Source organism: Perognathus longimembris, chromosome 8 (genome assembly GCF_023159225.1).
Source record: "Perognathus longimembris pacificus isolate PPM17 chromosome 8, ASM2315922v1, whole genome shotgun sequence".
NCBI classification, from domain to species: domain Eukaryota; kingdom Metazoa; phylum Chordata; class Mammalia; order Rodentia; family Heteromyidae; genus Perognathus; species Perognathus longimembris.
In genome coordinates this window covers 62,437,969-62,465,845 of record NC_063168.1, presented here as the reverse complement: position 1 = coordinate 62,465,845, position 27,877 = coordinate 62,437,969, and the positions used below count along the sequence as shown (strand labels likewise).

General features: G+C 52.4%; 1 protein-coding gene across 2 annotated transcripts in view; it reads right to left on the bottom strand.

Moving 5' to 3' along the window:
• The window catches only part of Dnmt3a (DNA methyltransferase 3 alpha), a 100,474-nt gene that overhangs the window by 24,520 nt on the left and 48,077 nt on the right, over positions 1-27,877 (bottom strand). Inside the window, exons 4-6 of one of the 2 annotated variants that reach the window (XM_048353296.1) lie at positions 19,995-20,265; positions 14,443-14,486; positions 13,847-13,993 (exon numbers count right to left, since the gene is read on the bottom strand). In XM_048353296.1, coding sequence (XP_048209253.1) covers positions 13,847-13,993; positions 14,443-14,486; positions 19,995-20,265 — 462 coding nt within the window. Of the gene's footprint in view, positions 1-13,846; positions 13,994-14,365; positions 14,487-19,994; positions 20,266-27,877 lie in introns of those variants that run through there. The other variant, XM_048353297.1, reaches the window with a different exon arrangement.

Sequence of the window (27,877 nt, the reverse complement as noted above, 5' to 3'; positions counted from 1 at the left end):
GGAGCACAAGCTCTAGGCTTTTCAGGCAGAAAGACCAGACTGGGAGCTACCTACAACAGCCTGTGCTTCCTGGTGACTGACTGATGAAGGGAAGAAATGAGCAGCAGCACAGCCATTATGTCATCTGCTAGGGAGGGCAGCAGCATGGGGCCTGCTGTATCCAGTCAGAGGAGGGGTTTGGGGGTGCCTGCTGAAAAGCCAGGTCTCCCTGCAGTTCTCACCCTCTCCCAGCAGCCACAGCCCTCCCTGGCTTCTGCATCCTTTTGGAATCATCCTTCAGGCCTCCCTTCTGGCCTTCCCAGCAGCTCTGGGCGGGCGCTCTACCAACACCTCAGGAGCCAGCCCAGAACTGCTTCACCTGAGGGGGGGTGGGGAGGCGCTAGGCAGGGGGGCAGTGATGACACTGTAGGGGGGTAAGGGGCAGCTCTGCGGCATTGACCCAGGCCTGACTTGCCCCTGTCGCGGTATTAGACTTGGCAAGATGTTATAGAGATGACAAGACCTTAAGTAACACATAGCTTTCCAGATCTCATTTCCTAATCACCCTAATGGGACAACGAGGAGCTCCTCAATATTACAGGCAAGATGCGGGGGGAGTCAGGATGGCACTAGATGGGTAGAAAGAACCTTAGGACACTCTGTGGATGTTGTAGAGACCATGTCCTATGGAGAAAGAAGGAGGTTCACACCTGTAATCCTAGCAACTCAAGAGGCTGAGATTTGAGGATTATGGTTCAAAACCAGCCTGGGCAGAAAAGTCCCTGAGATTCTTATCTCCAGTTAACCAGCAAAAAGCCGGAAGTGGAGTTGTGGCTCAAGTGGTAGAATGCTAGCCTTGAGCAAAAGAAGCTTAGGGAGAGTACCCAGGCCCTGACCTCAAGCCCTAGGTATGGCCAAAAAGTGAAAGGGGTGGGGTGGGAGGGGGGAGGAAGTGGATGGAAAGGAATCTGCTTCACCTTAATCTCCCACTCCCCCCCCCCCCCCCCCGCCCTTCTCTAGACTCCAGGAGCCAGGGCGGGGAGGAGGGGGGCAAAGGGACCAGGATTCAGACCCTCTCACATTACAGGCTGGGAAGAAGAGTGGGAGGAGCTCTGTGGACCAGAACTGCTCAGGGTGAAAACAGCGGGATTGCCGGCCATCTCCATCCAAAAGGGAAAATTCAAATTCCTGCCTTGAGCTCTTTCCGGTCTTCCCACCCCCCAGGCTCTGAAACTGAGAGCTGCAACCTAGCCAGTACCTTAGATTCATTCAGCTTGAGACCTTTAGCCAAGCTGTGGACTTTCACTGAATTCCCCAAGTATAAATTAATTCAGCCCTGGCCCTGTTGATTAAACAAAACTATTTGGAGGAATGTCTTTTTGGCTAGGTTTGCTTTACTTCAAACTTTTGTAAGCCTAGAACTATAGAGGGCTAGCCCAGGGCCCCGGGCCCAGCTTCAGTGGCTCTGAACTGGGCCTAGGAACGTGCTGTCCTCCTAGGAATGTGCTGAGCATCTTTTGCTCAAGGCTAGCGTTCTACCACCTGAGCCACAGCTCCTCTTCCAGCTTTGTTTGATTCAGATAGTTGAAGGAGATGTTTAGACCCACTTTTTAAGACACACTGTTCCCCAAGCTGGTCTCAACTCCTGGGCTCCAGTGAGCCTCCTGCTTCAGCCTCCACATGCTGGGCCTACAGGGGCACACCTGGACACTTTGCTCAACACTGAAGTCTTTATAGCATCTCTGGTATGGATAAAGCAACTTCAGCTCAGGTTTACTTTCTCCTTTTGCCCTTCAAAGCTGCAAACAGTATCTGGATGGAAATATACGTAAGACTAAATTGTCACTTATTTTTGTGCAAATCATCTGAGCTGGAAGTGAAAGTAAAAATGTTTGTTGCAGCCCACCATTCACTGAGGAAGAGGAAGAGAGGAGGGAGGAGTCGTACGGCATCTTGAAGTGCTAGTGGCAGCGCAAGCACCCGTGTACAGTTGGTGTGGGCAGGGATGGAAAGGATGAGGGATTTATGGGCATACGAGAAGTGGGCCTAGTAGTGCTCTAGCTGGTCCAGAAAGGTCTGCAGGATGACCTGGTCCCAGAAGCCCATGTGCCTGTCCTTTCTGGTCCTGTCCTACTTCCTGTGCCCTTCTCTCCACATGGAGAGGCTGAGTGTTGATGCCCATTTTGAGCTGCTGCTGAACCTCTCCCCTGTGGGCGGCCACACTCTAGACTGGATTAAAAGCAGTAGATCTAAAACCTAATGGAAACCCTGGTTTCCTAAGAGAATCTTTTCTTGCCAGTCCTGGGGCTTGAACTCAGGGCCTGAGCACTGTCCCTGGCTTGTTTTTTTTTCAAGGCTAGCACTCTACCACTTAAGCCACAGCACCACTTCTGGCTTTTTCTGTTTATGTGGTGCTGAGGAATCAAACCCAGGGCTTCATACATGCTAGGCAAGCTCTCTACCACTAAGCCACATTCCCAGCCCCTTCCTAAGAGATTCTTTATGGCAGAGAATTCTTAGGGACAAGCCTCAGAAACCAGAGGAAAGCAAAGGGAAAGATGGCTGAGTTGGAGTTTCCTAAGATGAAAAGCACTGCTCATCAAGTTCACCTCTCCCGTCGTGCTCTGAACCTGCTCTTCCTCCATTGTTTCTAAGCCTGCAGGTTTCTCCTCCCCACTCCCCAACCTGGACAGGTTCCAGCAGTTCTCTCCTGTCTGCACCTGCTCTCTGAACCCCCAACAGTGTGGCCAGAGTGAGTTTCCTGATGCTACCTGGTTCAAGCCTTTATTTCTCACTACGGCAGGAAAGCCCCAGTGACCAACTTCTTTCAACTTTTCTCTCTTCTAACTCACCTCTCCCAATCTTTGCACCTTAGTTACTCCATCTCATGTTCTCTCCAAACAACCCAGCAGATTCAAGTCCTCCTCGACATACGTGATTCTTTTTCCCATCTGCCTCCCTTCTCATTACACTCAGAGGTATTCTAAAAGCAGGCTGATTCTGGAAAGCTTTAGGAAAGCTTCCTGCTACTCTTTTTTTTTTTGGTGGTTGTGGGGCTTGAACCCTAGGCCTGGGCTTGCTCGGTCCTGAACTTCTTTTGCTTAAGGCTAGCTCTCTACCATTTCAGCCACAGTGCCACTTCCAGGTTTTTCAGAGTAGTTTATTAAAGATACGAGCTGTGGGATTCTCCTGCCTGGGCTGGCTTTGAACTGTGATTCTCAGATCTCATCCTCCTGAGTAGCTAGGATTACAGACACGAGCCACCAGCACCCAGCCTTCCAGGTACTTCTTGTACTGTGTTCTACTCGTGGGACCAGGAGCACACTACCTGACACTATGACTTTGAGGCAGCATTGCTGTCTCTTCCCACAAGGCAATGGGGCCTATGGGACACAGATGGTGTCTACCAGCAGGTACCCAGTGTAGTTCAGTAAATACTGATTGAGTAAGGACCATGAACTACCTCAACGAGAGTATAGGTTCCTCCATAGCCAAGGAGTCAGGGTGACCCCTGTACTCCTATCCCACAGGGCTGTCCCAGCCCTGTGAGCCCTTTGGCCAGTGATTTGGATTAAAGAAGAGGGAATACTACTCCATCTTCTGTGGTCCACCCCATAGAAACAGCTACAGAAATGCGGCTAGAAATGGACCTCATATGTAAAGAATTTGCTTGGAGCAACTCTGGACTCCAAACCCGGAGGAGGTTTCTTTGACCACCTGCCTTCGTATCCCTCCACTCTTCCTCTAGGGTCTCCAGAAGGGGAACTGCTGTTCCAGAACTGGGTGTTCTGGTCAGGCCCACCCATGTCTCCCCCAGGGCACTGTGGGCTTCCTGAAAAACCCTAAGGGAGGAGCAGAGCAGCAGCATTTATTCATATGCCTACACCGCCACAGGGGAGTGTGGAGCCCCGCCTTTTAGTCCATTTCCTTAGGGCTAAGCCCTAGTATCTGCTAAACAGAAGTTCCAAGTCGTTGGAATGACAATGGATGATGAAGCGAGTGTTAAACAGAAAACTGCTAGTGAGGGGCAGATCTCAGCTGACCAAGGCCATGGCCCTTGCCAGCCATAGGGATGGATACTTCCTGAACCGAGGAACACCGTGGAAGACACTGTCACGATGGGGAGAGGCACAGAATGGGGGCACACTGCAGCCCTGTGGCCAAGGTGAAGCATGGCCTGAGAGAAGGGGCGGAACCCCCCTTCCCCGGCCTCGGGGCCACCCTTATCTAGAGCTGGGGCAGGGAGGTGTGGCCAGGTGGATTAGGGTGTGACCTCAGGGAAGGGGGAGGTAACTGCCTCCAGGTGCTAGTTACCCAGGTAACTGGGTGGAGACTTAACCAGGTGGGGCATCTGCATGGAGCCCTCCCAGGGTGGACCTTAAAACCTCAATATCACCTTTCTCCTGATAGCCTCAAGTTCTCCCTTCATTTCTTCTTTGCGTGGCAGGGAATTAAACCAGGCCCTTACACTCCCAGCCTTGTTCTACTTTCTGATCTGGGCACCAAAGAACAAAAGCAGAGACAGTGATGAGGTGGGAAGAGGAGAGCCAGTCTAGTACTGAATGGCAACTTTTCTGAAAGTTGTTTCATTAGTTCGTGTGTGTGTTGCCTGTGAGGTCCACCCCCAGGAGTGCTCCAAGCAGATGCCCTCCTCCTCGGCCTGTTTAAGTCGCAGCCCAGTTACCTAGGTAACCAGCACACCTGGAGGCAGTTACGTGCCCCTTCTTGCCACACCTCCCCACCTCTGCCCCAGATGAGGCATGGGGAGGGGGTGACTCCCTCTCTAGCCCACCGCACCTAGAATTTGGCAGCTGGCCAGCAGTTCTGCAAAGTAAAGTTCTCTCTTCTGCCCGAATACCGCGTGGTATTCAGCTGCCTACCTTAACAATTCTTACAATTTAGGGCTTGAACTTGGGGCCTGGGCACTGTCCTAGATCTTTTTTTGCTCAAGATTAGCACTCTCACCACTTGAGCCACAGCTCTATTTCTGGCATTTTAGTGTTTAACTGAAGATAAATAAGTCTCATAGACTTCCTGCCTGGGCTGGCTTTGAACTGCAGTCCTCAGATCTCAGTCTCTTGAGTTACGATTACAGGCATGAGCCACCAGTGCCTGGTACGGTCTTTTTAAAAAAAAAAAAAGGCAGAGTTTGAACTCAGGGCCCAGTGCTTTTTCTTTTGGGTTTTTCTTTGCCTTCCTTTGTTCCTTTCGTCTTTTTCTTCTTTTGGTCTGTCATGGGGCTGGAAATCAGGGCTTGGGTGTTATCCCAGAGCTTTTCTGCTCAAGGCTCCCATACTACCACTGTAAGGCACAGCTCTACTTCATTCCCTGGTGGTTAATTGGCTATATGAGTCACATGGAGGACTTTCCTGCCCAGGCTAGCTTTGAACCGCAGTCCTCAGATCTCAGCCCCCTGAGTAGGGAGAATGCAGATGTGAGTCACAAGCACTTGGCTTCATTCTGTGTTTTTGTTCACTGCTGTTGCTCTACCACTTGAGCCCCTAGGATAAGTATATATGTGAGGGCTAAGAATTGACTCACATATTTAACGTTGGATTTCTATAATAGTGCTGGCGACAAAGCAAGCTATATAGATCACGATTCTGGTCCCCTCTTCAAAAACTTCTAGAATCCCTCCCTGTAGTCATGCAGCCTATTTCTGTCACATTATAAACCAGGAAACTGAAGTGCACAGAGAAGGAAGAGCTCCTCAAATCAGGCAGAAGCTGAGACCGGAAGCCAGGTTTCCTGAACCCCATTCCAACACTCTCTTAATCCAATTTCACACCGGGAGGCATAGAGTCTCCAGAAAACAGCAAGTCAAAGACAGCAGGGACAAGAGAGTGAAGCCGGAGGACCCAGGAAGGCGGGCAAGAAGGTCAGCCTGGACAACGGCAGCCCAGGGGCGGGGGAAGGATGGTTGGCTGCAGTGTGGCTCTTCTAAACCCACCAAGAGAAAGCAGGAAAACCAGTTTGGAGGCTCTTTGCAGGAATCTGGGTGTGGCGAATGAGTGCTGACCCACTCCACTGGGCTCTGGATTTAGCCTTACTCTTTTATTTTATTTTATTTGCCAGTCCTGAAGCTTGAAGTCAGGGCCTGGGCACTGTCCCTGAGCTTTTGCTCAAGGTTAGCACTCTACCACTTGGGCAACAGCACCATTTCTGACTTTTTCTGTGTATGTGGTACTGAAGAATCGAACCCAGGGCTTCATGCATGCTGGGCAAGCACTGCACCGTTAAGCCACATTCCCAGCCCCTTAGCCTGACTCTTATCTATCTGTTTCACAAGAGTGCTGGGGCTCATACTTTATCCCAGGGGCATCACCTGGCTGCAAAACAGCCGTCTGAGAACCAGCATCAGGTTTGGCTCAAGGGACCCTCACTTTCTTACAATATTTTCTCCTGCGTGTGTGTGCGCACGCGTGCGTGCACACATACACACAAGTCCTACAGCTTGAACTCAGTGCCTGGACTACCCTTACGCTTCTTTTGCTAAAGGCGAGTGCTCTACCACTTGAGCCGCTTCTAGCCTTTTCTGAGTAGTTAACTAGAGATAAGAGTCTCAAGGACTTCCTGCCCTGGCTGGCTTTGAACCTTGATCCTCAGATCTCAGCCTCCTGAGTAGCTAGGATTATAGGTGTGAGCCACCAGCGCCCAACTTCCTACAATATTTCTTACAGAAGCAGAGTATAGGTCAGTGGCAGAACTTTGTGCCTCATATATATGAGATGAGGTCTTGGTTCACCCTGTAGCACTAAAAACAAGGAGATAATACTCATGATAAATGCGGAGAACATGTCTTGCGATTGTGGTAAATGCTCTCAGCATGGTGCCTGGAAGGCAGTACAAGTCCAACCCCTCCTCTAGCTCAGGCAGCCACACCAGGCTGCTTTATGACAGGACCTTTGTTATTACTAAAAACGTAGGAGGGGGGCTGCTCTTGTAAGAGGTGCTTAGAAGCCGCATTTGCTGGGGCCTGTGAACTACAACAGAAGAAAAGCTTGGCATTCCCACCTCCATCTTGCTAGGGAAGGGCAGGACAGATCTCCATAACATCCTGCGACAAGGGACCAAAGCTACTCCTGAGAAGCTACAGAGCCCAGCTGGGACTGAACTCTGCAGACTTTCCCCATCCCTACTTCCTTGTGTACTGAAATGTGTAGGTCACGGCTGCACCAGGAACATGGCTGAAGCTGGGGCTTTAGGACAGTCTTGCCACGGCATGTCTGTGGCGTGCAAAAAAAAACCCTCTTTTCTGCCCCTTCACATACTCTCTCTCTCTCTCTTTCCTTTCCCTTTCTTTCTGTCTTTTTGTGTGTGCATGCCAGTATTGGGGTGTGCACTCAGTCCCTTAGGGGTTTTGTTTTGTTTTGGAGATAAGACTCTTACAGACTTTCTTGCCTGGGCTGGCTTTGAGCCACGATCCTCAGATCTCAGCCTCCTGATCAGCTACTGACATCCTGCCACCAAGCCTCTTTATTCGGTGCATAGGGACTAGTGGTCAGACCTGATGTGGAACTTCAGCCCAAGATCTAAACCTCCAGTTTCGTTCTGCAACCCCTGCAGTGGTCAACTCTCCAGTGTGCCAGTAGCCATCTACGTACAGGATGCTAGGGAGTCCCTCTGGGAACATTTTCACAGCCTAGTGCCCAGGCTAGCCCTGGAAGTTATTCCCGATTCCAGGTTATCACTGGACACCTTTAAAACACAAGTCAGCCCCTTGGTAAAGCAAACGTTGTCGTGCCAATTCCAAACGTTCCTATCTTCCTAGGAGGCTGATGTTAGTTTTGTGGCACCTTGAAAAAGTTCAGGTATGGAAAATAAGTAAGGAATGTCTGCTCCATACACCAGCCTCCTTTTTTTCTTTTCTTTTTTTTTTCTTCAGTCCTTATCTTAATGGTCTACTGTTCGATAGCTCAAGGCATCACAGCCTATTTATCTCCTTCTCAAAGTCCTTCTAAACTTGGGAGCTTGGGAGTGCTGGGCAGTGGCTCCTGGGGAGGAATATGACACCGCAGGAGGTGACCCTCCAGACCTGATCCAGACCCGCTGGCCAAAGCCTCCGCGGTGAGGCCAGGGGAAGCAGCTTTGTTAAGCTTCCTGAAGCAGCACAAATGACTGATAAACATATAAAAAGAGACTCAATCGCCTTTATTATCTTAGAAAAGCCTATTAGAATCAGAACAGAACCTTTTCCCCACACCCTTCTGATTAGCCAAAATATTGATGTTGGCAAAGGTGAAAGTCCCCTCCTGCTATGTTCCTGGAACATAAATTGTTGCTGTCCTTTGTAGAAAGCAATTTACCACATTTTATAAAATGTAAAAAGCATATTCCCTTGGACTAGCATTTCTCCTTCTTAGTATCTATCTTACAGAAACACAGATTTACGAAGGAGCATGAGCAAAATGGTCGCTGCCCAGAGAACAAAGCATAATCAATAACATAATGTCCACCCACCAGAAGCTGGCTAAATGAAACCACAGATAATCCAAATGGTAGAATATAATAGTAACTATGTGGCTAAGTTGGCCAAATGTATTGTAAATAAATTTTTTTAAAAAACAAACCATAAAATGAAACTAGCCCATTTATGTAAAAGTTTTTTTTTTTAAGTGAAGCCAAACTGTGTATTTACACACAGACGAATGGGAAAACTTGTGATGTATGTATAACCTGATAGCATCAAATACCTCTAAAGTATTGTGAATGAGTTAAAATTGTAGGGGCTTTTTTTTTTTTTAAATGTTACTGATCAGGTTTGAACTCAGGATCTTAGGTGTACTAGACAGGTATACTCATTCCACACTCCCAGCCTAAGATTATTTTTTAATAACATGGATGTATTTGTGAAGTACTTATATGATCAAATTTAAAAAAAAAATGAAGCTAGCCTAGTGCTGGTGGCCCATGCCTGTAATCTCAGGAGGCTGAGATCTGAGTATCAAGATTCAAAGCCAGGCTTGGCAGAAAAAGTCTATGAGGCTCTTCAGTTAATCACCAGAAAGCCAAAAGTGGAACTAGGGCTCAAGTGGTAGAGAGCTAGCCTTGAGTCAGAAAGCTCAAAGAAAGTACCCCCAGGACCAGTGCACAGACGCACACATGCGTGTGCACACACATAGAACACAAAACTAAAAAGAGGGGCTGGGGATATGGCCTAGTGGCAAGAGAGCTTGCCTCGTATACATGAGGCCCTGGGTTCGATTCCCCAGCACCACATATACAGAAAACGGCCAGAAGTGGCGCTGTGGCTCAAGTGGCAGAGTGCTAGCCTTGAGCAAAAAGAAGCCAGGGACAGTGCTCAGGCCCTGAGTCCAAGGCCCAGGACTGGCCAAAAAAAAAAAAAAAAACTAAAAAGACAACCAAGCTTCCATATATGCTAGCTAGCTTTGTTTTGTTTTGTTTTGCCAGTCCTGGGGCTTGGACTCAGGCCCTGGCTTCTTTTTGCTCAAGTCTAGCACTCTGCCACTTGAGCCACAGCGCCACTTCTGGCCGTTTTCTGTGTACATGTGGTGCTGGGGAATCGAACCCAGGGCTTCATGTGTACCAGGCAAGGGACTCTACCACTAGGCCATATCCCCAGCCCAATATATGCTAGCTCTGTATTGGAGCTGTAATACCTTATTAACCCTCCTACCTCTAAGATTAGGATAATTTCTTTTTATGTTGGTGGTACTGGGGTGAACTCGGGCCCCATGCTTGCTGGGCAGTTGCTGTCCTGCTGAGCTGCGCCTTCAACCCTAGGGTGATGTCTTCATTTAGTACACCGTTACTGCCTCTGCCAGCCTCTGCAGTGGCAGCTCTGAGGGCAGAGGTGTCCCTAGAACCTTCACTTAAGTTGGGTAGAGACAGAAAATGAACTAGCCAGTTGACGTGTTCCCACAGAGAAATGAGGGGAGCACAGCCAAGTCTGCCTACAAAGGGGGACCTCAGCACAGGGAGAGGGTAAGTGATGCTGAAGTCTCCATCCAGGAGGTGGGACTCAACTGAAGTCAGCAGCCAAAGTGCCTCCGAAGGGAACAGGGAAGAGCGCCCCCTGCCGGTCACAAATGCCAAGGTTTTGCTTCTTGCTGGACAGGCTAGGTGAGGACAGGGTAGTACCAAGGGCAGGAGGGGAAGATAGGCAGATTATTCATTATCCTCACTATCCAGTACTGACTGTCTAATGCTTAAGTCTAGGCTCCCCGCCTTGAAGCTAGGAGCCAGGAAAGAGACTAGATCCTAGAAGACTAAGATGGTGCCCTCGCATGGTGGTAGCTCAGAGTCTGGTCAGGTGAAGAGATGAATGAGGCATAAGAGCCAGGGGCTGGGCTGGGGATATGGCCTAGTGGCAAGAGTGCTCGCCTCGTATACATGAAGCCCTGGGTTCAATTCCTCAGCACCACATATACAGAAAATGGCCAGAAGGGGCGCTGCGGCTCAAGTGGCAGAGTGCTAGCCTTGAGCAAAAGAAGCCAGGGACAGTGCTCAGGCCCTGAGTTTAAGGCCCAGGACTGGCAAAAAAAAAAAAAAAAAGAGTGGTCTGCACTAGGTAACTATGGCCTGATTGACAAGTGTGGTCAAGGGAAAAGGAAATGAAGCTGGGAGGAAGGGCATTCTGAGTGGAGACCTCTCAGGAAGTCCTGTCCCCTAGGAGCAGGGACAGGTACAGACGGGGGTCTAGTAGAAGATCCCACACAGGACACAGCCCTTCAGGCTCACCTGGCCACCTGCCTTTCCAGTTTTCCTTCCTATTTCTCACTGTATCCACTGAACTCTACCACACCAGACTTCCTTTCCGGAATTGGTCAGCTGGTTTGATTTGTGCCTCAGGACCTTTGTGCATGCTATAGAAATGCCTTTTTTCCCCCCACTTCTTCAAATTTCAGTTTATCCCCTTGCTGATACATGACAAACACCAAGAGAATTAGTCTAAATTTCAATTGAATAACTCGTGTGTGTGTGTGTTGGTACTGAGGCTTGAACTCAGAGCCTGGGCACTGTCTCTTATCTCTTTCGTTGAAGGCTGCTAGCACTCTACCACTTGAACCACAGCTCCACTTCTGACTTTACTGCTGGCTAACTGGAGATAAGAGTCTCACAGATGCTCCTGCCTGAGCTGGCTTTGAACCACAGTTCTCAGATCACATGCCCCTGAAGAGCTAGGATTACAGATGTGAGCACCAATACCCAGCAGTGACTTGCTACAAGGGCCTACGCCCTGGTGCTGTGCTTCTAGTGGGTACCCTATCTTCTATGGTGCACAGACACGGAGGCTTCAGGTAGCGGGCCTGAAAGAAGCTTCAAAGAGGGGTGCTGCAGGAAGTAGGCGCCTGAAGAGACATTTCTGAAAAGGCCAAAGGTCAAAGCGCTGAGCTGAGCTCAGGGGGTGGATGCGCTATGCGGTCCCATTACGCTGTTGACTTAGCAACAGTCTCCGCTCTCTAGTCTCGGGGGACATGCACACCTTGAAAACTACCTGTTTCCCTAACATTCTTCCTATCTGCAGCTGCCACCCCACCCCGGGCTCCTGGCAGTACCCAGGAGGGCAGAGTGGTAGTTGGAGCCAGGTCTCCTAGGAGTGGGAAGTCTAAATCCTAATTCCACGCCTACCCCACTCCCTGGAGAGCTGCACACCCTGTGCTGGAAATCATGGAGGTGTTTACCAACACTACTGAGGACAGCCAAAAGGAAGCAATAATTCCACTGACATCACATTGATTGTGTTTGAAGGTCTCCATGCTGCAAATCATAGGCACCTGCAGTATTTTTAATTAAATCAACGGTTCCCACTTTCTGTTAAAATTTACTATTTGGGGCAGGGAAGCAGATGCTAAGATCTAGCTGATTGTTTTATTCTATTGGCGGTAGCAGGGCTGGAATTTAGGGTCTCGCACTTATTAGACAGGATCTCTACCACTTAGGACACACCCTCAGCCCAAGGAGATTTGTGGAAGAATCCAGAAAGGCTACTGAAAACCACTGACACATAAAAAAAAAGAATGTCATACTACTCTTCCTGCTTCTGGGTATGTTAGCAAATACTCATTATTTAAGTTTTAGTAGAGGACGAAGTTGAGAAGATGCAGGTCCACTTCCTGTGAGGGGGATAGGCCTCTTCTTTTTGTTTTTGTTTTTTTTTTTTTTTTGGCCAGTCCTGGGCCTTGGACTCAGGGCCTGAGCACTGTCCCTGGCTTCTTCCCGCTCAAGGCTAGCACTCCGCCACTTGAGCCACAGCGCTGCTTCTGGCCGTTTTCTGTATATGTGGTGCTGGGGAATCGAACCTAGGGCCTCGTGTATCCGAGGCAGGCATTCTTGCCACTAGGCTATATCCCCAGCCCCAATAGGCCTCTTCTTATTGTGACTGAGGGCAGCCCACACTTGTGGCTTCCAAGCCTCAGAGTCACAAACCTATAGAACTCTTCCAGGTCTAAGTCAACAGCTAGCACTTCCTACCTCAGGGCTACTCAAGGGCAGAAAGAACGGGGGTAAGACGCAAAGGCCGCCCTCTGGCTTCTGGAAGGGTAATGGAGAGAACAGCCCACTTCCGGAAAGCCCACTCCACAGGCAGTGCCCAGCACCCAGGCTGGGGCCTCCACTCTCTCAGACCTTGGACAGGCTGCTCTTTTCCCAGGCTCTTCCAGAAGAATAATTTCCATCTTCCTGGATCCGGAAGGAATTGGGAACAATCAAGACCTCAGAAATGAGCCTCCCCCCACCCCCTGTCTGGAACTTTCTCTAGAGCCAGCTCTCACTTGCTGGGGAGCTAAGGTGAAGCGGCTGGCCCTCCTGCAGCACTCTCAGGCTCTCTCTTCCTACCATTGTGCTGGGTCTGCTCTGGCTTCCCCACTCTTTCCCTGGCTACCTGCATCCCCACTCCATGAGCCGTTTCCACCAGACTCCCAGCACACACAAGCTTCTCTCCGAAAGACACCAGCTCCCACTCGCGGGCCCAGGGCCCGGGCCCATTTCCAGCCTACCCTCTCTCGGGAAGCCGCTAGGACTTCTCCCCGGGTCCCGGCTACAGCACACTGGCATTTCTACAGACAGGATTCTAGAATTCTCTCTGCTGGGTGAGCTCCCAGGCTTCTGGGGATTGAAATGCCCGATTCTGCTCTTGCCCAGCTCAGCCTCCAGGCCCAAGCACCTCACACCACGGATTCCCACCCACCCAAACCTTTTCCTCCCTTCGTCCTACCAGGGGAACGGCCAGGGGTCCAGGCCAGGCCCCCCGGGGTTCCCTACCCTTCCCATCCATCATCGAGTGCTGAAGATGTACCTCCCAGACACCAGTGAAGCTGCTCTGTCTCCACTGTGGCCACCCAAATCCACAAGGCCTGGTTCCTCAGCACAGATGCCGCCATGGCTTTCCACGACGCTTAGTAACCCGCTTTGGGCAGGATCTTGAGGCCCCGGATGACCTCCGCTTGTCTCCTCAGCCTTGCCTGACTCCACTTTTCCCCTTCAGAGTGGACACAGATCTGCCAAACAAGTCACCACCTTGCTTATGCTGTCAGCTTCACCTAGAACATTCTCCTCTGTCCCACTCATCTCAGAGCCACCTCTTTGGTTCCTGTAGCTCCTGAAATGCCATCGCCTCCTAGAGGCCTTCTCCGGAACCTTTTCTATCCCATTTCTCCCATCAGAGTATTGGCCCTATGAGAACAGGAGTTGACAGCACTGCCTGGAATGCAGTAAGTGCTCCATCAGTATTTGTGGAGAAAGCAAATGAACCAGCTGAGGCTTCGGGATCATCAGGGAGGTCCCTGGAAATGATAGGCGCCAAGGAGGAAACCCAGGCTCATACAGAGCCCACCAACAGTTCCAGAGGGCGGCTGGAGCTGGTTTTCTGGTTCTGTAGGATAAATTGGGGCCCAGGCCGCCTCACCTCCCTTTTCCAGCGTGCCAGCCACTCGTCCCGCTTGCGCTTGCTGATGTAGTAGGGGTCCCCCGCCTGGAAGGTGAGCCTCGGCATGGGCCGCTGGCGGAGGCTGGACTCCCAGCCCAGGCCACCCCTCAGCCGGCCCCGGGAACCCTAGGGCAGAGAGATGACAGAGACACGGACAGGCATTAAGGTGGGTTCTGATGCCCTTTTCAGGGTCTGCCCCTTCCTGGAGGGGAAAATGGGGGGCCACTCACCTCCAACAAAATGGGAGATTTGGGCTCCTGGCCAAAAGAGGTTGGCCAGGGAGCACTGGGCAGGCCCTGTCTGGGCCAAATAAGGAGGGGTGTGTGGCTGGTGGGAGCACGTGGACCAAGCGGTGAGGGGAGGGGTGCAACCTCTGGAGGAGGCGGTGGCTGCCTGACTGGGGGACTTCCAGCCTCCACCCCCACTTCCTCTCCTTTTTCACAGAGGGATAGCAAAGAAGGGGTGGGGACCCACCCTCCAGCCCCCCCTCACACACACTCGCCACAGTCCGTCAGAGGTGGCTTTCTTCTAGAATCAGGATCCACAGAGCCCCAGAGGGTGAGGAAAACACTTGCCTCCATTTTCATGGTTTCGATGTTGGTCTCCTTCTGTTCTTTGCCTGTGAAGAGGGAAGAACAAGGGGACTTTTGGCACAGTTGTAGGTAGCTAAGAGGCCGCACTGAAGCCAGGCCCGGGCTAGGCATGGGGAGCAGGGGCCTCCTGGCATTTTGGTTGTTGATGTGTCATCGGTGAGGACACTGCCATGTGCCAGGCAGGCATTGTGCTGGCCCCAAGGACTCAAGTGTGAGGCCCGGAGCAAAGGGGGGGGTGGGGGGAGAGGGTGAAGGGGAGAGAGGGAGGGGAGGAGAGAGAAAAAAATAAAACTCAGTTCAAATTCCAACCCTGGCACAAGGACCACGGACTGCCTGGGGCACTCAGAGCAGTGCACCCTTCTCTGCCCCGAAGGTCTTTGCTTCTTTACTCGGTAGGAAAGGTACGCGGGAACAACAATCCCAGCTAAGCAAGTCGTGTTCACAAGCACGTTTACCAACAGTTCTCAGTAGCCTGGTCCTCCCAGCGGCCTGGCCTCCATTCCTGACCTGGGTCAAGTCCCTGAGCTCGGCCTCTCATCCTGAAGGCTGCCTCTGGATTTCAGCAGGCTCGGTGTGACCTCCCTCACAGAAACAAGGTGGATGCGTGTCCTAAAAGTCCCTGGGTTGGGTGGGCACTGAGTGTGCAGAGCAGGGCTGCTCACACGTAAGGGTCGGTGCACCTCGGTGCTTTTCTCCTTCCCGGAGATTCTCCCCCCCCCCCACCAGCCCCTACCCTCCCCCGGCACGCGGCATTTCCTGCTCCTCTGTCCCCAGTGTCTCCCGGTTCCTGTCCGGATTCGGGTCGGGAAGGGACGCTGGCGGGGAGCACGGTTCCCACGGCACCATCCTTAGGAAGGCCTTCCTTCTGGGCTTCAGGACTGGAGAGGTGGGCGGCCTCCTTCTCCATCGCCCCGCGGCCCCCCTGGCCCTCGCCCCGGCCTCCTTCCCCATCGCCCCGCGGCCCCCGGGGCCCGCACTCCACAGACGCCCCTTTTGGGGCCAAGGCAGCCGCCGTTGTGTGGCTGCTGGCCTAGCCGTCCCGGGAAGGTGTGGGGTGAACCCCTCCTTCTCGCAGGTCCCCGTAATTCCTCCCTCCGAGGCCGAGCCCTTGAGCACGGGCCCGAGCAGGAAGGTGCTGGGCTGGCTGCTGGTAGTTTGAGGGGTGTGTGTGTGTGTGGTGGGGGGAGACAAAGGGCCCCAAAGGGAAAAAAACAGCCCCAGTTTGTGTCCCGGCGAGGGGCGGAAACCGCCGCGGCGTTTATGGCTCGGAATCCTCAGCCTGAGGTGGCTGTGGCGGGGGTGTTTCCGTCCCTCTCCGCAGACCTGGCCTCAGCGGCCATGCAAACGTCCCGGGGCGCCTAGGCCGGGGGACAGCAGCGAGGGAGGCAGGCGGGAAGGCCGAGCCCCTGCGGGCCGCCCCGTGGGCCCGGCGAGGGGGCGTGGCCTGCTGGGGGCGTGCCCGGGTTGGGGGCGTGCCCCGGCGAGGGGGCGTGTCGAGCACGGTGTCTGTCACGCCGTGCGTGGGTGGGCGAGCCACGCGCTCGCCAGCGCGGCGTACGTGACCCGCCTCGTAAGGTGCGCCCGCCCGCCCGCGTCTGTCTCTTCCCCGCCCCTCTTCCTCTCTCTCTTCTCCCCCACAGTGGGCGGCTCTCCCACATTTCTCGGGGTTCCCCCTCCGCCCTCTTCGGCCCGGGCCCTTCCCTCCCGGTCACAGGGCGCTGGGCCGGGCCGGGCCTGGGCTGCCAGGAGGGGGCGCCGGCCTGGATCGGGCCGCGGCCCGCAGGCTGGGGGGCTGCGGGTGGGGACAGGACCCTGGGCCGTGCTCCTCAGCCTCCTGGGGCCCTCCACGGCATGACCATGTGTACGGGTGGTCATTTACTCACAGCGCCGAAAAGAACTGAGGACCTGTCCAGCCCCTCCATTTTTCAAACAAGGAAATTGAGGCTGGTGGGTGGAATGACCTCCTAGTGGAGCTGGGACCACATGTCAGGGCTTCTGACTCGCAAGCCAGGTCCCCCACCCAGCCCAAGGCTTCTCCAGCGTTAGTCGTTAATGCTCCCCATTCCTCAGCCAAGTTCCCCCAAACAGAATGACTTTTCCTTATGCAATTTCTATCAGGCTTCTTTCCACAATTTTAACCCTGACAGGTTGCGCATGTCCACTTGCTCTTTCCCCCCCCCCCCCCAACACACACTCCCTCTCTCTGTCTCTCCTCCCTCTGTCCCTCTGCAGCCTGGTCCAGCAAACCACAAATAGGCTGCCCCACAAGCCCATCAGTCAGCTGTTTTCTCAGTGTTCCTGGACAGTCCATCTGCTCCTGGCATAGGCCCAGAGTCCCAGGTAGGGCCAGGTGGCTGTATACCTTCCAGGGTGGCCCTGGCTGGAACATGACCCCTAGCATCACCTCAGGTCCTGGGAAAAGAGGAGGTAAAGAGCTTCTAATGCTTACCTGTTGTTCTGAAAGTATACTCAACCAGGAGCCACCCTAAGTTGCCTTTAAGAGAAAGGTGTGACTGAAGTCAGCCCATGCTCCAGTCACTGTGTTAACACCAGGTGCCACCCCCAGCATGGCCTCCCTGTGTACATGCTGGCTCTTGACCTTTTGCTCATTTCCGATCTCCTCTTCCTGATCCCCCCTCCTGGCCATACTCTTCAGATGTGGGGTTCCTGGAGCATGTCTAGGCCTCCACATGATGCTTCGTAAAGGCCTCCATTTTTGCTATGTAGGAACTAATGAGAGGGATTCCAGGAAGGATGAATGGAGCACCCCTGAAAAGAGCTCTAGAATGAGGGGAACTGAAAGGAGACCATGGCCAAGTCACTTCCTCCTGGGTGTCCTAGTCCCCTTCCTTATCTGAGCCTCCCAGGTTCGGCTGGCTGACTCTGGGTCAGCTGGCTGCTGGAATGGTGCTTGGCCTCCATACCCTAGCACCCCATGGAGCCTCTTCCAACTTCTCTAGCTAACACCTCAACAACCTTAACATGCCAGCCGCTCCGCTAGCTCTGATCCCGGAGGCCAAGAGCATTTGTACCCACCATGCTCAGCCTCAGATGTTGAGAACCTTCATGTCTGGAAATCTCCAACCCAGGAATCATTTTTGACGCCATTTCATTATCTCTTGTATCCCTGGCATGTATCATCCCCCCCCCTCGTTCCATCTACCATGCTTTTTTTTTCTAATGCCTGCAGCAGCCTCCTACCTTCCATCCCACTTCCCCGTCCTCCAGTCCATCTGGGATCCATACAGCAAAGTGATCTTTTCAGTAACAGAGGCCTGTTGGGTCACCCCTGAGAAGGCAGCCATGAAGGCCTGCCTTGGCCCCTTGCTACCCATTGCCATTCACACCCTTCCTACTCTCTACTTCAATCCTGTAGCTTCTATCTAGGAGGGAGCATCCTTACAGCACTAATCACCAGGCAAAATCACACATTTTAAAGTATTTGGTCCCTAGCCAACAGTGAGGTCTTGGAAGGCCAGAACTATGTATGTTTCTGTTTCCCAAGATAGGCAGGGGTCCTGGCACACACTAAACTGTGTTTAATGAATACCTATTGGCTGATGGCAGGAGCTCCTGAAAAGGCCAGAAATGCAAACATGGAAATTCCAAACTGCAAATGAACCCTCGAGGCCAAAGAGCAGCCCGAGAGCTCTGGAGTCAGAGTCAGGAGAGACTCCTCTGGACCCAAGCAGCAGCTTGGTCCCCATGCTAGCAGAAACCTACCACTCTGGAAGTGAACTACACTTGCCCTAAGGGAGTACCTAGTTAGGTTGGAAGTTGTGTGTGTGTGTGTGTGTGTGTGTGTGTGCGCGCGCTTGTGCATGCGCACGCTGATCCTGGGGCTTGAACTCTGTTTCTTGCCCTTGCTTAGCTTTTTCCACTTAAGGTTGTTTCTCTATCACTTGAGCCACAACTCTACTTCTAGTTTTTTGTTTGTTTGGTTTTTCTTTTTGCCAGTCCTGAGGCTTGAACTGAGGGCCTGAGCACTGTCCCTGGCTTCTTTTTGCTCAAGGCTAGCACTCTAACACTTGAGCCACAGTGCCACTTCTGGCTTTTTCTATATGTGGTTCTGTGGTTCTGAGGAATCGAACCCAGGGTTTCATGTATGCAAGGCAAGCACTCTACTACCAGGCCAATACTCCTGCCCCCACTTCCAGTTTTTTGCTGGTTAACTGGAGTTACTCTCACAGATTTTCCTATCTGGACTGGCTTCAAACCACAATCCTCAGATCTCAGCTTCTTGAATAGCTAGGATTATAGGTGTAAACCACCAGCACCCAGCCTACCATATCTGGTTGGGAAGGACAGTGGGCTCCTGGCTCTTCTGCACACCTGGCATTAGCAACTGTGGGGAAGGTGTCTTTCTCTTCCTTCCAAGAGAAACATCCTGGTGAAGTGTGGTAGACACCAAGAGGACAAGCCCCACTCTAGAACAGCAGAGGAGAGCGAGGGGAGCAGGAGCAAGACTTAGTGAAACCTGGCTCTGCCGCCTACAGGGCTGGAGGCCATGAACAAATTATTTTATAAGCCATACCTTTATTCTTAGCCCCGTAAGATGGGGATAGTAATACTTCCTGAATAAGATTGTTTGGAGTAAATAAAACAACAAATGCACATTGCCTCAGAAAGTGCTTTGCACATAGTGGAGCATCATAAATGTTTGTTGAATAATGAATGAAAGATATCTTTAAATAAGTTTGGAAACCTCTTTTCTGGAAATGTTCCCTCCTGCATAAATATTAGTTTTGGATCCATGCAAAACAAGGATGCCAGTTAATCAATTTACTCATGCCACCATACACACTTGGAAGGAAGGCTTTCTGAAATTAAAATGCACATATGCAAAACAACCTGGCAGGGCCCCGGGAGGCTCTAACGTGACGATGTACGAGGCAGTGCTGTGTAAACTGCGGAGCCCTGTACAAATGCTAGCTGTCCTCATTACTAACTTGTTTACAGCTTGGTTGGCCCTGAAATCTCTGGCTTAACCTGAAAGAGAAAAGTGGGCAACTTTCCAGGATTCTGACGCGAGGCCAAGAAGTCCCCAGATGGAGAGGCCCCGGCCGGGCTGCCTTCGATGGCGCTCCCTTAGCCTCACCGCCACAACCGGATCTCCAGTGCAGCGAAGCAGCTGCACTCCTCTGCACGGGAGGCGGCAAACCGGGCATCAGAGGAAGAAGAAGGCCAGATGGGAGGCTGGGGAGGGGAGGGGGGAGAAACTGAGGCACGCACCAGCCAAAATGGGGAGGGTGCCTGTTGTCCTAGTCTAGCAGTCCTTGGCATTATGCAAACTCACTACTGCCAGATCAGGCTTTTTCCCCCTTCCAGGAAAAGCCAAAACTCCAGATTTTCATGTAAAAATTCTTGATTTTAAAATACTAGCAACTATTTTTTTTCTGTAATGTCTACAGCCTTATGTGGGCCAAATAAATGTGTAGAGGCTGCATTCAGCAAGTTGCCCCCAGGCCCTAGCCCCGGCACGCAGACGGTCAGTGCCCACCCCAGCTCCCCCTCCACGGGGCGCGTGGACTCACCCTCTTCTGCAGGGGCTCCTCGGCCCTCTTTGGGTGCACAGCAGCCATTCTCCACTGCTCTGGAGGCTTCGGATGGGGTCTCAGCTGCACCTTCTCCCTCAGCTGGGGCCCCTCCCTTCTGCCCCCCAGCGGGGCTCCCTTCCTCGGGCTGGGGCTCACTCCGCTTCTCCAAGTCCCCGTTAGGTAGCAGCTCTGAGGGGCCTGAGTCCTGGGCCGTGGATGGGGACTTGGAGGGCACGGCAGGGTCCTTGGGCGTGTCACTGCTTTCCACCTGGGAGAAGGAAGAAAGATACACAGCGGACGATTAGGCCTGTGGTCTTCACCTGTTTTGGATCAAAGACCCTCCGAAGTTCTGGTGGAAGTTCTGCATCCTCTGTCCAAGGACCCGTGTTCTCTACACTGCGAGCGGATAAGGTTTGCTTTCAACATCAGAGGGATCGTGGGCCCGGCACTTGAAGTTAGGCATTCTGTGGACTCCATTGGAAGACACAAGGTAAGAAGCTGAGTAGGTGGACCAGCCTGGTGCCACTTCTCCAGGACCACCCGTAAGCTCCTCAACCCACCAAGGCTCTCCCACCTCCAGGCCTTCTCTGCAGCCCCTCTCCTAAACCAATGTTCTTCATGCTGTCCCCCATTTGAACTGGGGCCTCTCCTCAGACAATGCCACCAGATCAGTTCTAGGGAGCTGGAGGTGGTGGGGGAGGTGGTCTCACTTTGGTGGTCAAGCCACCCAGCTTTCCTCCGGGTTTCTCAAGGTGAGAGGGTCAAAGGGGGCCTCCCACAGAAGCGTTCTACAGAAGGTCCAACCCTGCCTAGCTGCCTGCCCTGAAGCTCGGGCCCTCAAACAGTCCGCAGCCTCTGCCGTGACAGTCCAAAGCACCTGATTCCACATGCCCTTGACTCTTTTCACCTTCTCCTCTGGGGGCCTGAGAACTGAGCCTGCTAAGAAGTAAAGAATTGGGCTGGGAATGTGGCTTAGCAGTACAGTGCTTGCCTAGCGTGCATGAAGCCCTGGGTTCCATTCCCCAGTACCATATACACAGAAAAAGCCAGAAGTGATGCTGTGGCTCAAATAGTAGAGTGCTAGCCTTGAGCAAAAAGAAGCCAGGGACAGTGCTCAGGCTGTGAGTCCCAAGCCCCAGGACTGGCAAAAAAAAAAAGTAAAGAATCACCTGGCTGCACCCTGGGCAAAGCTGCTCCTTCAGGATCTCTCAGCGTCCCCGGGAAGCCGGTGAGCAGCTGACATTGCTCAAGGCCATCGGCTCTGTAAGAAGCGAGCAGGGGCAGGAGCGCCGGTGCCCCCTGGGCGGTGAGGGTGCTCTCCGTCCTCAGCCACCTTGAGGACCAGAGGCCAGGACATGAGGGGAAGAGGGAAGATGTTCTGCTTCGGGCTGGAAGCTCAGCACTCTGCCACCCTCCTGGGCCTCACGCTGCTCTCAGTTAACCCTCCCTGGGCAAAATGCCTGGGGCCAGGAAGGCGACAGCCAGGGGCAGAGCTGGCTGGGCAGCCTAGCTAAGGCCTTGCTCACGGAGGCCTTCCCACCTGCCAGGTGAGGTGAGCAGGTGCAGCCAGTGGACGTGCTGTGGCTCCTCCTCTCCCCCTTCCTTGCCAAAGTGAGGGAGGGGCTGCGGCGGGGTGCAGCGCAGTGACTACAGGGCAGCCATCTAGAGATCCTCACTGTGGGTGGGACAGCTAAAAAGCTGGGGGGATTTCCAATGTTTTCACGTAAACCAACGGTAAGTTTTAGGAAGCTAGATATGTTTAATCTGATATTCTACATACATCAAAACATTATATGGGGCTGGGGATATAGCCTAGTGGCAAGAGTGCCTGCCCCGGATACACGAGGCCCTAGGTTCGATTCCCCAGCACCACATATACAGAAAACAGCCAGAAGCGGCGCTGTGGCTCAAGTGGCAGAGTGCTAGCCTTGAGCAGGAAGAAGCCAGGCCCAGGACTGGCCAAAAAAAAAAAAAAAAAATTAAAAAAAAAACATTATATGGTAAACTATTGATGTGTAATTTTGTCTTTATGTATTAGTTAAAATAAACTTAATTTGTAGTAAAAAAAAAAAAAAGTTGAGCATATTGTAAAAAGTGGAGCTGCACCACAAAGTGTTAAAAGGTTAAAACTCCTATTTCAACCCTTTGACTCTAAAACCACCCCTGCATACACACTGCTCCAAAAACCACTACTATCTGTCACGTGTCTGTTTTAGACTTTTTATCTTATTTTTGTGCCAGTCCTGGGCCTTGAACTCAGGGCCTGAGCACTGTCCCTGGCTTCTTTTTGCTCAAGGCTAGCACTCTGCCACTTGAGCCACAGCGCCACTTCCGGCTTTTTCCGTGCATGTGGTACTGCGGGATCGAACCCATTGCTTCATGCATGCTAGGCCAGCGCTCTACCGCTAAGCCACATTCCCAGCCCCTGTTTTAGACTTTTTTTTTTTTTTTTGCCAGTCCTGGGGCTTGGACTCAGGGCCTGAGCACTGTCCCTGGCTTCTTTTTGCTCAAGGCTAGCACTCTACCACTTGATCCACAGCGCCACTTCTGGCCGTTTTCTATATGTGGTGCTGGGGAATCGAACCCAGGGCTTCATATATACGAGGCAAGCACTCTTGCCACTAGGCCATATCCCCAGCCCCTAGACTTTTTTTTTTTTTTGCAGTCATGTATACCCCATGTACATATTGTGTCTCATAAAAGGGTCTCAGGTTATTCATAGCTTCTGCAACTTTCTTTTCCCCTACTCTAACAAGCACAGTGGGCATCGCTCACGCTGCCTCCTGCCAAGTGAGGCCCACGATTCATTTGAACAACGGGGAACTTGGGCCAATTTTCTTGCTGCCACAGTATGTCCTGTGGTGCATGCAGACCCGCCACCTGTGGGTCTCTAGAAGGCAGAGTCCTGGGTTGGACTGGTTCAGTTGAGGGCCTGCCCGTCTAAGCATGGGGCCAGCTGCACAGCCTGAGAGACACCCCCACCCCCTCGCACAGCCTCCGGGTCAAGGCGGCTTGTGCTCGGCAGGTCTAGGACTAGAAGCCTGAGCCCACTGCTATCTAGTGAGGAAGATCAGAGGTGGCAAATAGGACAGGGGCCTTGGAAAAACCCTACAAGGCCAGCGTCCTTCCGATACTCTTCTCTCCCTGCCTGACTTCCGACCTGAGTAGCCTTGAGCAGGGAAGCCACACCCTGGCGCTGGCTTCTCAGAGACCAGGCCCCAAGGGCGGTGGCGAGAAGGGAGTGCCTGGTGGGAAGGAGAAGGCCCATGCAGCCATGACGGCCGGACGCAGAAATGAGAGTGGAACACACAGATCGCCAGCTGCTGCCTCAGCCTTCAGTCCTGTGGGCCACCTGAGGATCTAGAATATACCTCAGTGGGTGAATCCATCACCCTGCAAGGCTTGCTTCTGTGTGAGAAGGAGAGAGGCATGCACTGCTGCTCTGGTAGCCACCTCCACCTGGGCTGGCACAAAGCCCCCAAGATGGCACAACAGGGAGGGAGGTGGGAGCAGGTCTCTCTCTCTCTCACTGTGGCTGGGTCTTCCTGTAGCCACCTGATGCCCTGCAGAACTGCTGAAGACCCCGGCCACTTCCTACCCGGAGACCACCTCGTTTCCTTTTACCCTGGACTCAACTTCCTGTTCGCCGCCCGCTCCAAAGCACAGGCATCCAGAATGCCAGCGTTCCCGTGCTGAGACCCAACCTTGGCAGAAGCTGGCCCCACCACTTTTGCTCCCTGAGTAAGCTCCTACCCCAGCCATGCCAGGAGAACTCAGGTGTCATCTCAGAGACACCATCCTCCCAGAGGAGGAAGCCGGTACGCTGGGTGGATCGGGGATGGGGCATGCTGCACAGGTCCATTCAGCAGCAGAAATGCCCACTGGTCCACATCAGGCTTTCTTTCCAACTATCTTCACCCTCCACTGCCCTGGCTCTGAGGAGCCCATCCGCCACAGTTCAGGGATCAGGAGGAGTTGATGACTCCTGCCACTGTCACCCCCAAAGCTGGGCATGGGGGCTCCAGCTTGTCATGCTGGTGGCAATGGGAAGTGTAAACAAGAGGATTGGGGGGTGGGGGGCGGAGAATCACTGTCCAGGCTAGACAGAAAAAACAACTGAGACTTTATCTCAAAAATAACCAGAGTAAAAGCATAGCTAAAGCAGAACATCTGCTCAGCAAGTGCACAGTGGATTTGAACCCTAGCACTGCCACCAATAAAATGGACCCCCTCTACGAAATGCAGTCCTCACTGGGGCTCACCAGGGTACCTGGGAAGGGCAAATCCACCTGCAGGAAACTAGGGAGGGCAGAGGGAGGGAGGCCCGAGGGCAATGGCATAAAGCAACAATCCAGTCTTTGGGGAGAAGCCAGGGGGAAGAACCTGGGTCTCATGCCTGCAGTCTTCCATACCTGCCCTGGCTGCCGGGCAGCTCCCCTCTCTCTACTCCATTCCTATAGTTTGTCACTCCAGGATCACAGGGATTTGCTTAAACCAGTGTGATTTAACATGGAAACAGGGCATATGGCAGTACTCGATAAATATTCTCTCCATCCAGAAGTGGGGACATGGCTCAGTGGTACTTTGTATAGCATACACAAGGCCCTGGGTTCCATCTTTGGCAATGCAGAAAAATAAATATTCCCAGTGGGTTCATTCATGGACTTGGTTAAATGAGCTCAGAGCAGCTTCAGCCATGCCGCCATGCGAGATGAAAGTGCTGGAGCAGCTGTTTTTGTGTTCTTTTATTTTGACAGAGCCATGGAAGGAGACAACATACTCCTGAGACACACATTCCGCCCGTCACCTCTGGCCACCTCGGAAGGCGCTGGCAGCAGCTGGAGACGACAGCTTTCGAACGGGGATGGCAGTGGCCAGCACCACCTCTTCTCCTCCCTCCAGGGCTGCGTGGGGCCACGGGAGGTCGTGAAGCCGGGTCCTGCTGCCACCTGCCAGCCTCGTTCCCCTCTCGGAATTACACGGCCCGGCTTCAGGCTTCCTCACAGTTCACGGCCCTTGGCCTTCCCACCAGACAGCGAGACCCCACCTTTGCTCCAGGACGGCTTCCCCCTGCTTCCGCACTCCCACCATTCCTCCCCTTCTTCCTGAGCACAGCACTGCAGGGGTCCTCAGGTGGGGGGCGCTTGGTCACTCCCCCCAGGACATCTGGCAATATATCTGGAGACATTTTTGTTTGTCACACAGGCGGTGCTGCTGGCATCTAGTGGCTCGAGGCCAAGAATGCTGTTGTACAGCCTGCTGTACACCCTATGGTAACAGGAAGCCTGTACACAACACTGAGCGGAGGCTAGGACATGGCCACACACTACCTTTTGTTTTCTGTAGTGCTGGGGATTAAAACCACGACTTCACAAGTACAAGGTAGTACTAATCTATATCCCCAAACAATTTTTCTTTTCTTTCTCTCTTTCTTCCTCCCTTCCTTCGTCCCTCCCTCCCTCCCTCCCTCCCTCCCTCCCTTCCTTCCTTCCTTCCTTCCTTTTTCTTTTGTGCAGATCCTGGGGCTTGAACTTCAGGCAGGGACAGTATCCCACTTGAACCACAGCTCCACTTCTGGGTTTTTTTGGTGTCTAGTTGGAGATATGAGTATTATGAATTTCCTTGCATGGCTTACCACTGTAGCTAGGGTTATAGGCATGAGCCACTGGTGCTCAGCTCCAACCATTTCTCTTCTTGTGTGTGCTGGTCCTGGGGCTTGAACTCAGGGCCTGGGCACTGCTCATGAGCTTTTTTACTCAAGACTAGCACTTTACCACTTAAGCCACAGCTCCACTTGAGCTTTTTCTGAGTAGTTAATTGGAGATGAGTCTTACAAACTTTCCTGCCCAGGCTGGCTTTGAACCACAATCCTCAGATCTCAGCCTTCTGAGTAGTTAGGATTACAGATGTGAGCCACCAGTGCCTGGTTCCAACCCATTTTTCTAAGAAATAATTGTTCTCTCTCTCTCCTTCCTTCCTTCCTTCCTTCTTTCCTTCGTTCCATAGGGTCTTGCTTTAGTTAGTTCAAACTGGACCCAAACTTCTGAACTTTTAGTCTCAGTCATGCAAGCAGTTAGGATGATAGGTAGCATCACCACTCCAGGCTAAAGAATCTTTTCTTAGAAACTGATTTTTTTTGGGGGGAGTGGGTAGTCCTGGGGCTTGAACTCAGTGCCTGGGCACTGTTCCTGAGCTTCTTATGTTCAAGGCTAGCACGCTACCAGTTGTGCCACGGTACCACTTCTGGCTTTTTTTGTTTTTTTTTTGTTTTTTTTTTTGGCCAGTCCTGGGCCTTGGACTCAGGGCCTGAGCACTGTCCCTGGCTTCTTCCCACTCAAGGCTAGCACTCTGCCACTTGAGCCACAGCGCCGCTTCTGGCCGTTTTCTGTATATGTGGTGCTGGGGAATCGAACCTAGGGCCTCATGTATCCGAGGCAGGCACTCTTGCCACTAGGCTATATCCCCAGCCCCTCACTTCTGGCTTTTTTTTTTTTTTTTTTTTTGGCCAGTCCTGGGGCTTGGACTCAGGGCCTGAGCACTGTCCCTGGCTTCTTTTTGCTCAAGGCTAGCACTCTGCCACTTGAGCCACAGCGCCACTTCTGGCCATTTTCTGTATATGTGGTGCTGGGGAATCGAACCCAGGGCCTCATGTATATGAGGCAGGCACTCTTGCCACTAGGCCATATCCCCAGCCCCCACTTCTGGCTTTTTGAGTGACTTATTGGAGATAAGAGTCTCCAGGACTTTCCTGCCTGGGCTGGCTTCAAACTGCAACCCTCATATCTCAGCCTCCTGAGTAATTAGGATTATACGTTATATCCCAGCTTTTCTTAGAAACAAACAAACACTCCTGTGGTACAAGATACATAAAATTTATCTTAGCCATTTTCAAGTATATATTGAGTCCACTCACTTTGTGCAAGCAATCACCATCATCCATTCTAGAACCTTTACATCCTAGACAAAAACTCTATCCACTAAACAGTAAGCACTGGTGCCTGGCTAAGGAACCTTTTAAAATCTGTCTGCCCAGTGCTGGTAGCTCATGACTGTAATCTTGGCAACTCAGGAAGCTGAGATCTGAGAATCACAGTTCACAGCCAGCCTGGGAAGGAAAGTCTGTGAGACTTATCACTAATTAACCCACAAAAAAACCCCAAAAACTGGAAGTGGAGCTATGGCTTAAGTGGTACAACTCCAACTTTGAGCAGAAAAGCTCAGGGGTGTTGCCAAGCCTTGAGTTCAAGCCCCAGTTACTTACACACACACACACACACACACACACACACACACACACACTTAAAAGGTTCTTCCCTCTCCACCCTCTCCCACCCCTGGGATGTGGTGCCAGGCCCCATCTTTGGATTTCTCAGCCTTCCTCTGTCCTCCTGTCCCCTTCTTGCAAAGCCCCTAGCCTGGAACTAGCAGGTGTGGCAGCTGCGGGCTGGCCAGGCCTGGCCCTGAAGGATGGGGAAGTCTTCCACGGAAGTATGCCCTGGCCCAGAGCACACCACACTTGTTTGCAGCAGTTCTCACCCCATCTCATTACAAACTCACCACACTGAACCTAATTATTTGTTTATTGGCTCTCTCCCTCCAAGACTGCAAGCTCTGCCTTATTTATCTCTTTTTTTTTGTCCATGTACAGCTCTCCAGAACCAGGCACAAGACCTGGCATCCATATGCTTATAAAATAAATAAACTTAATTATCCCAGCAACCCTGAGGCGGCGAGTGTTGTCCTTGCTCTTCGGAGGACACAGGCCCTGAGGCCAGGCTTGCCTCAGATCCGCCCTCCACAGCAAGGCTTCCGTGGTGACTCGGGGAGGGGAGGGCATCCAAGACCAGCTCTCTCTCTAGGGTGAGTTAGGAGAGCCCCAG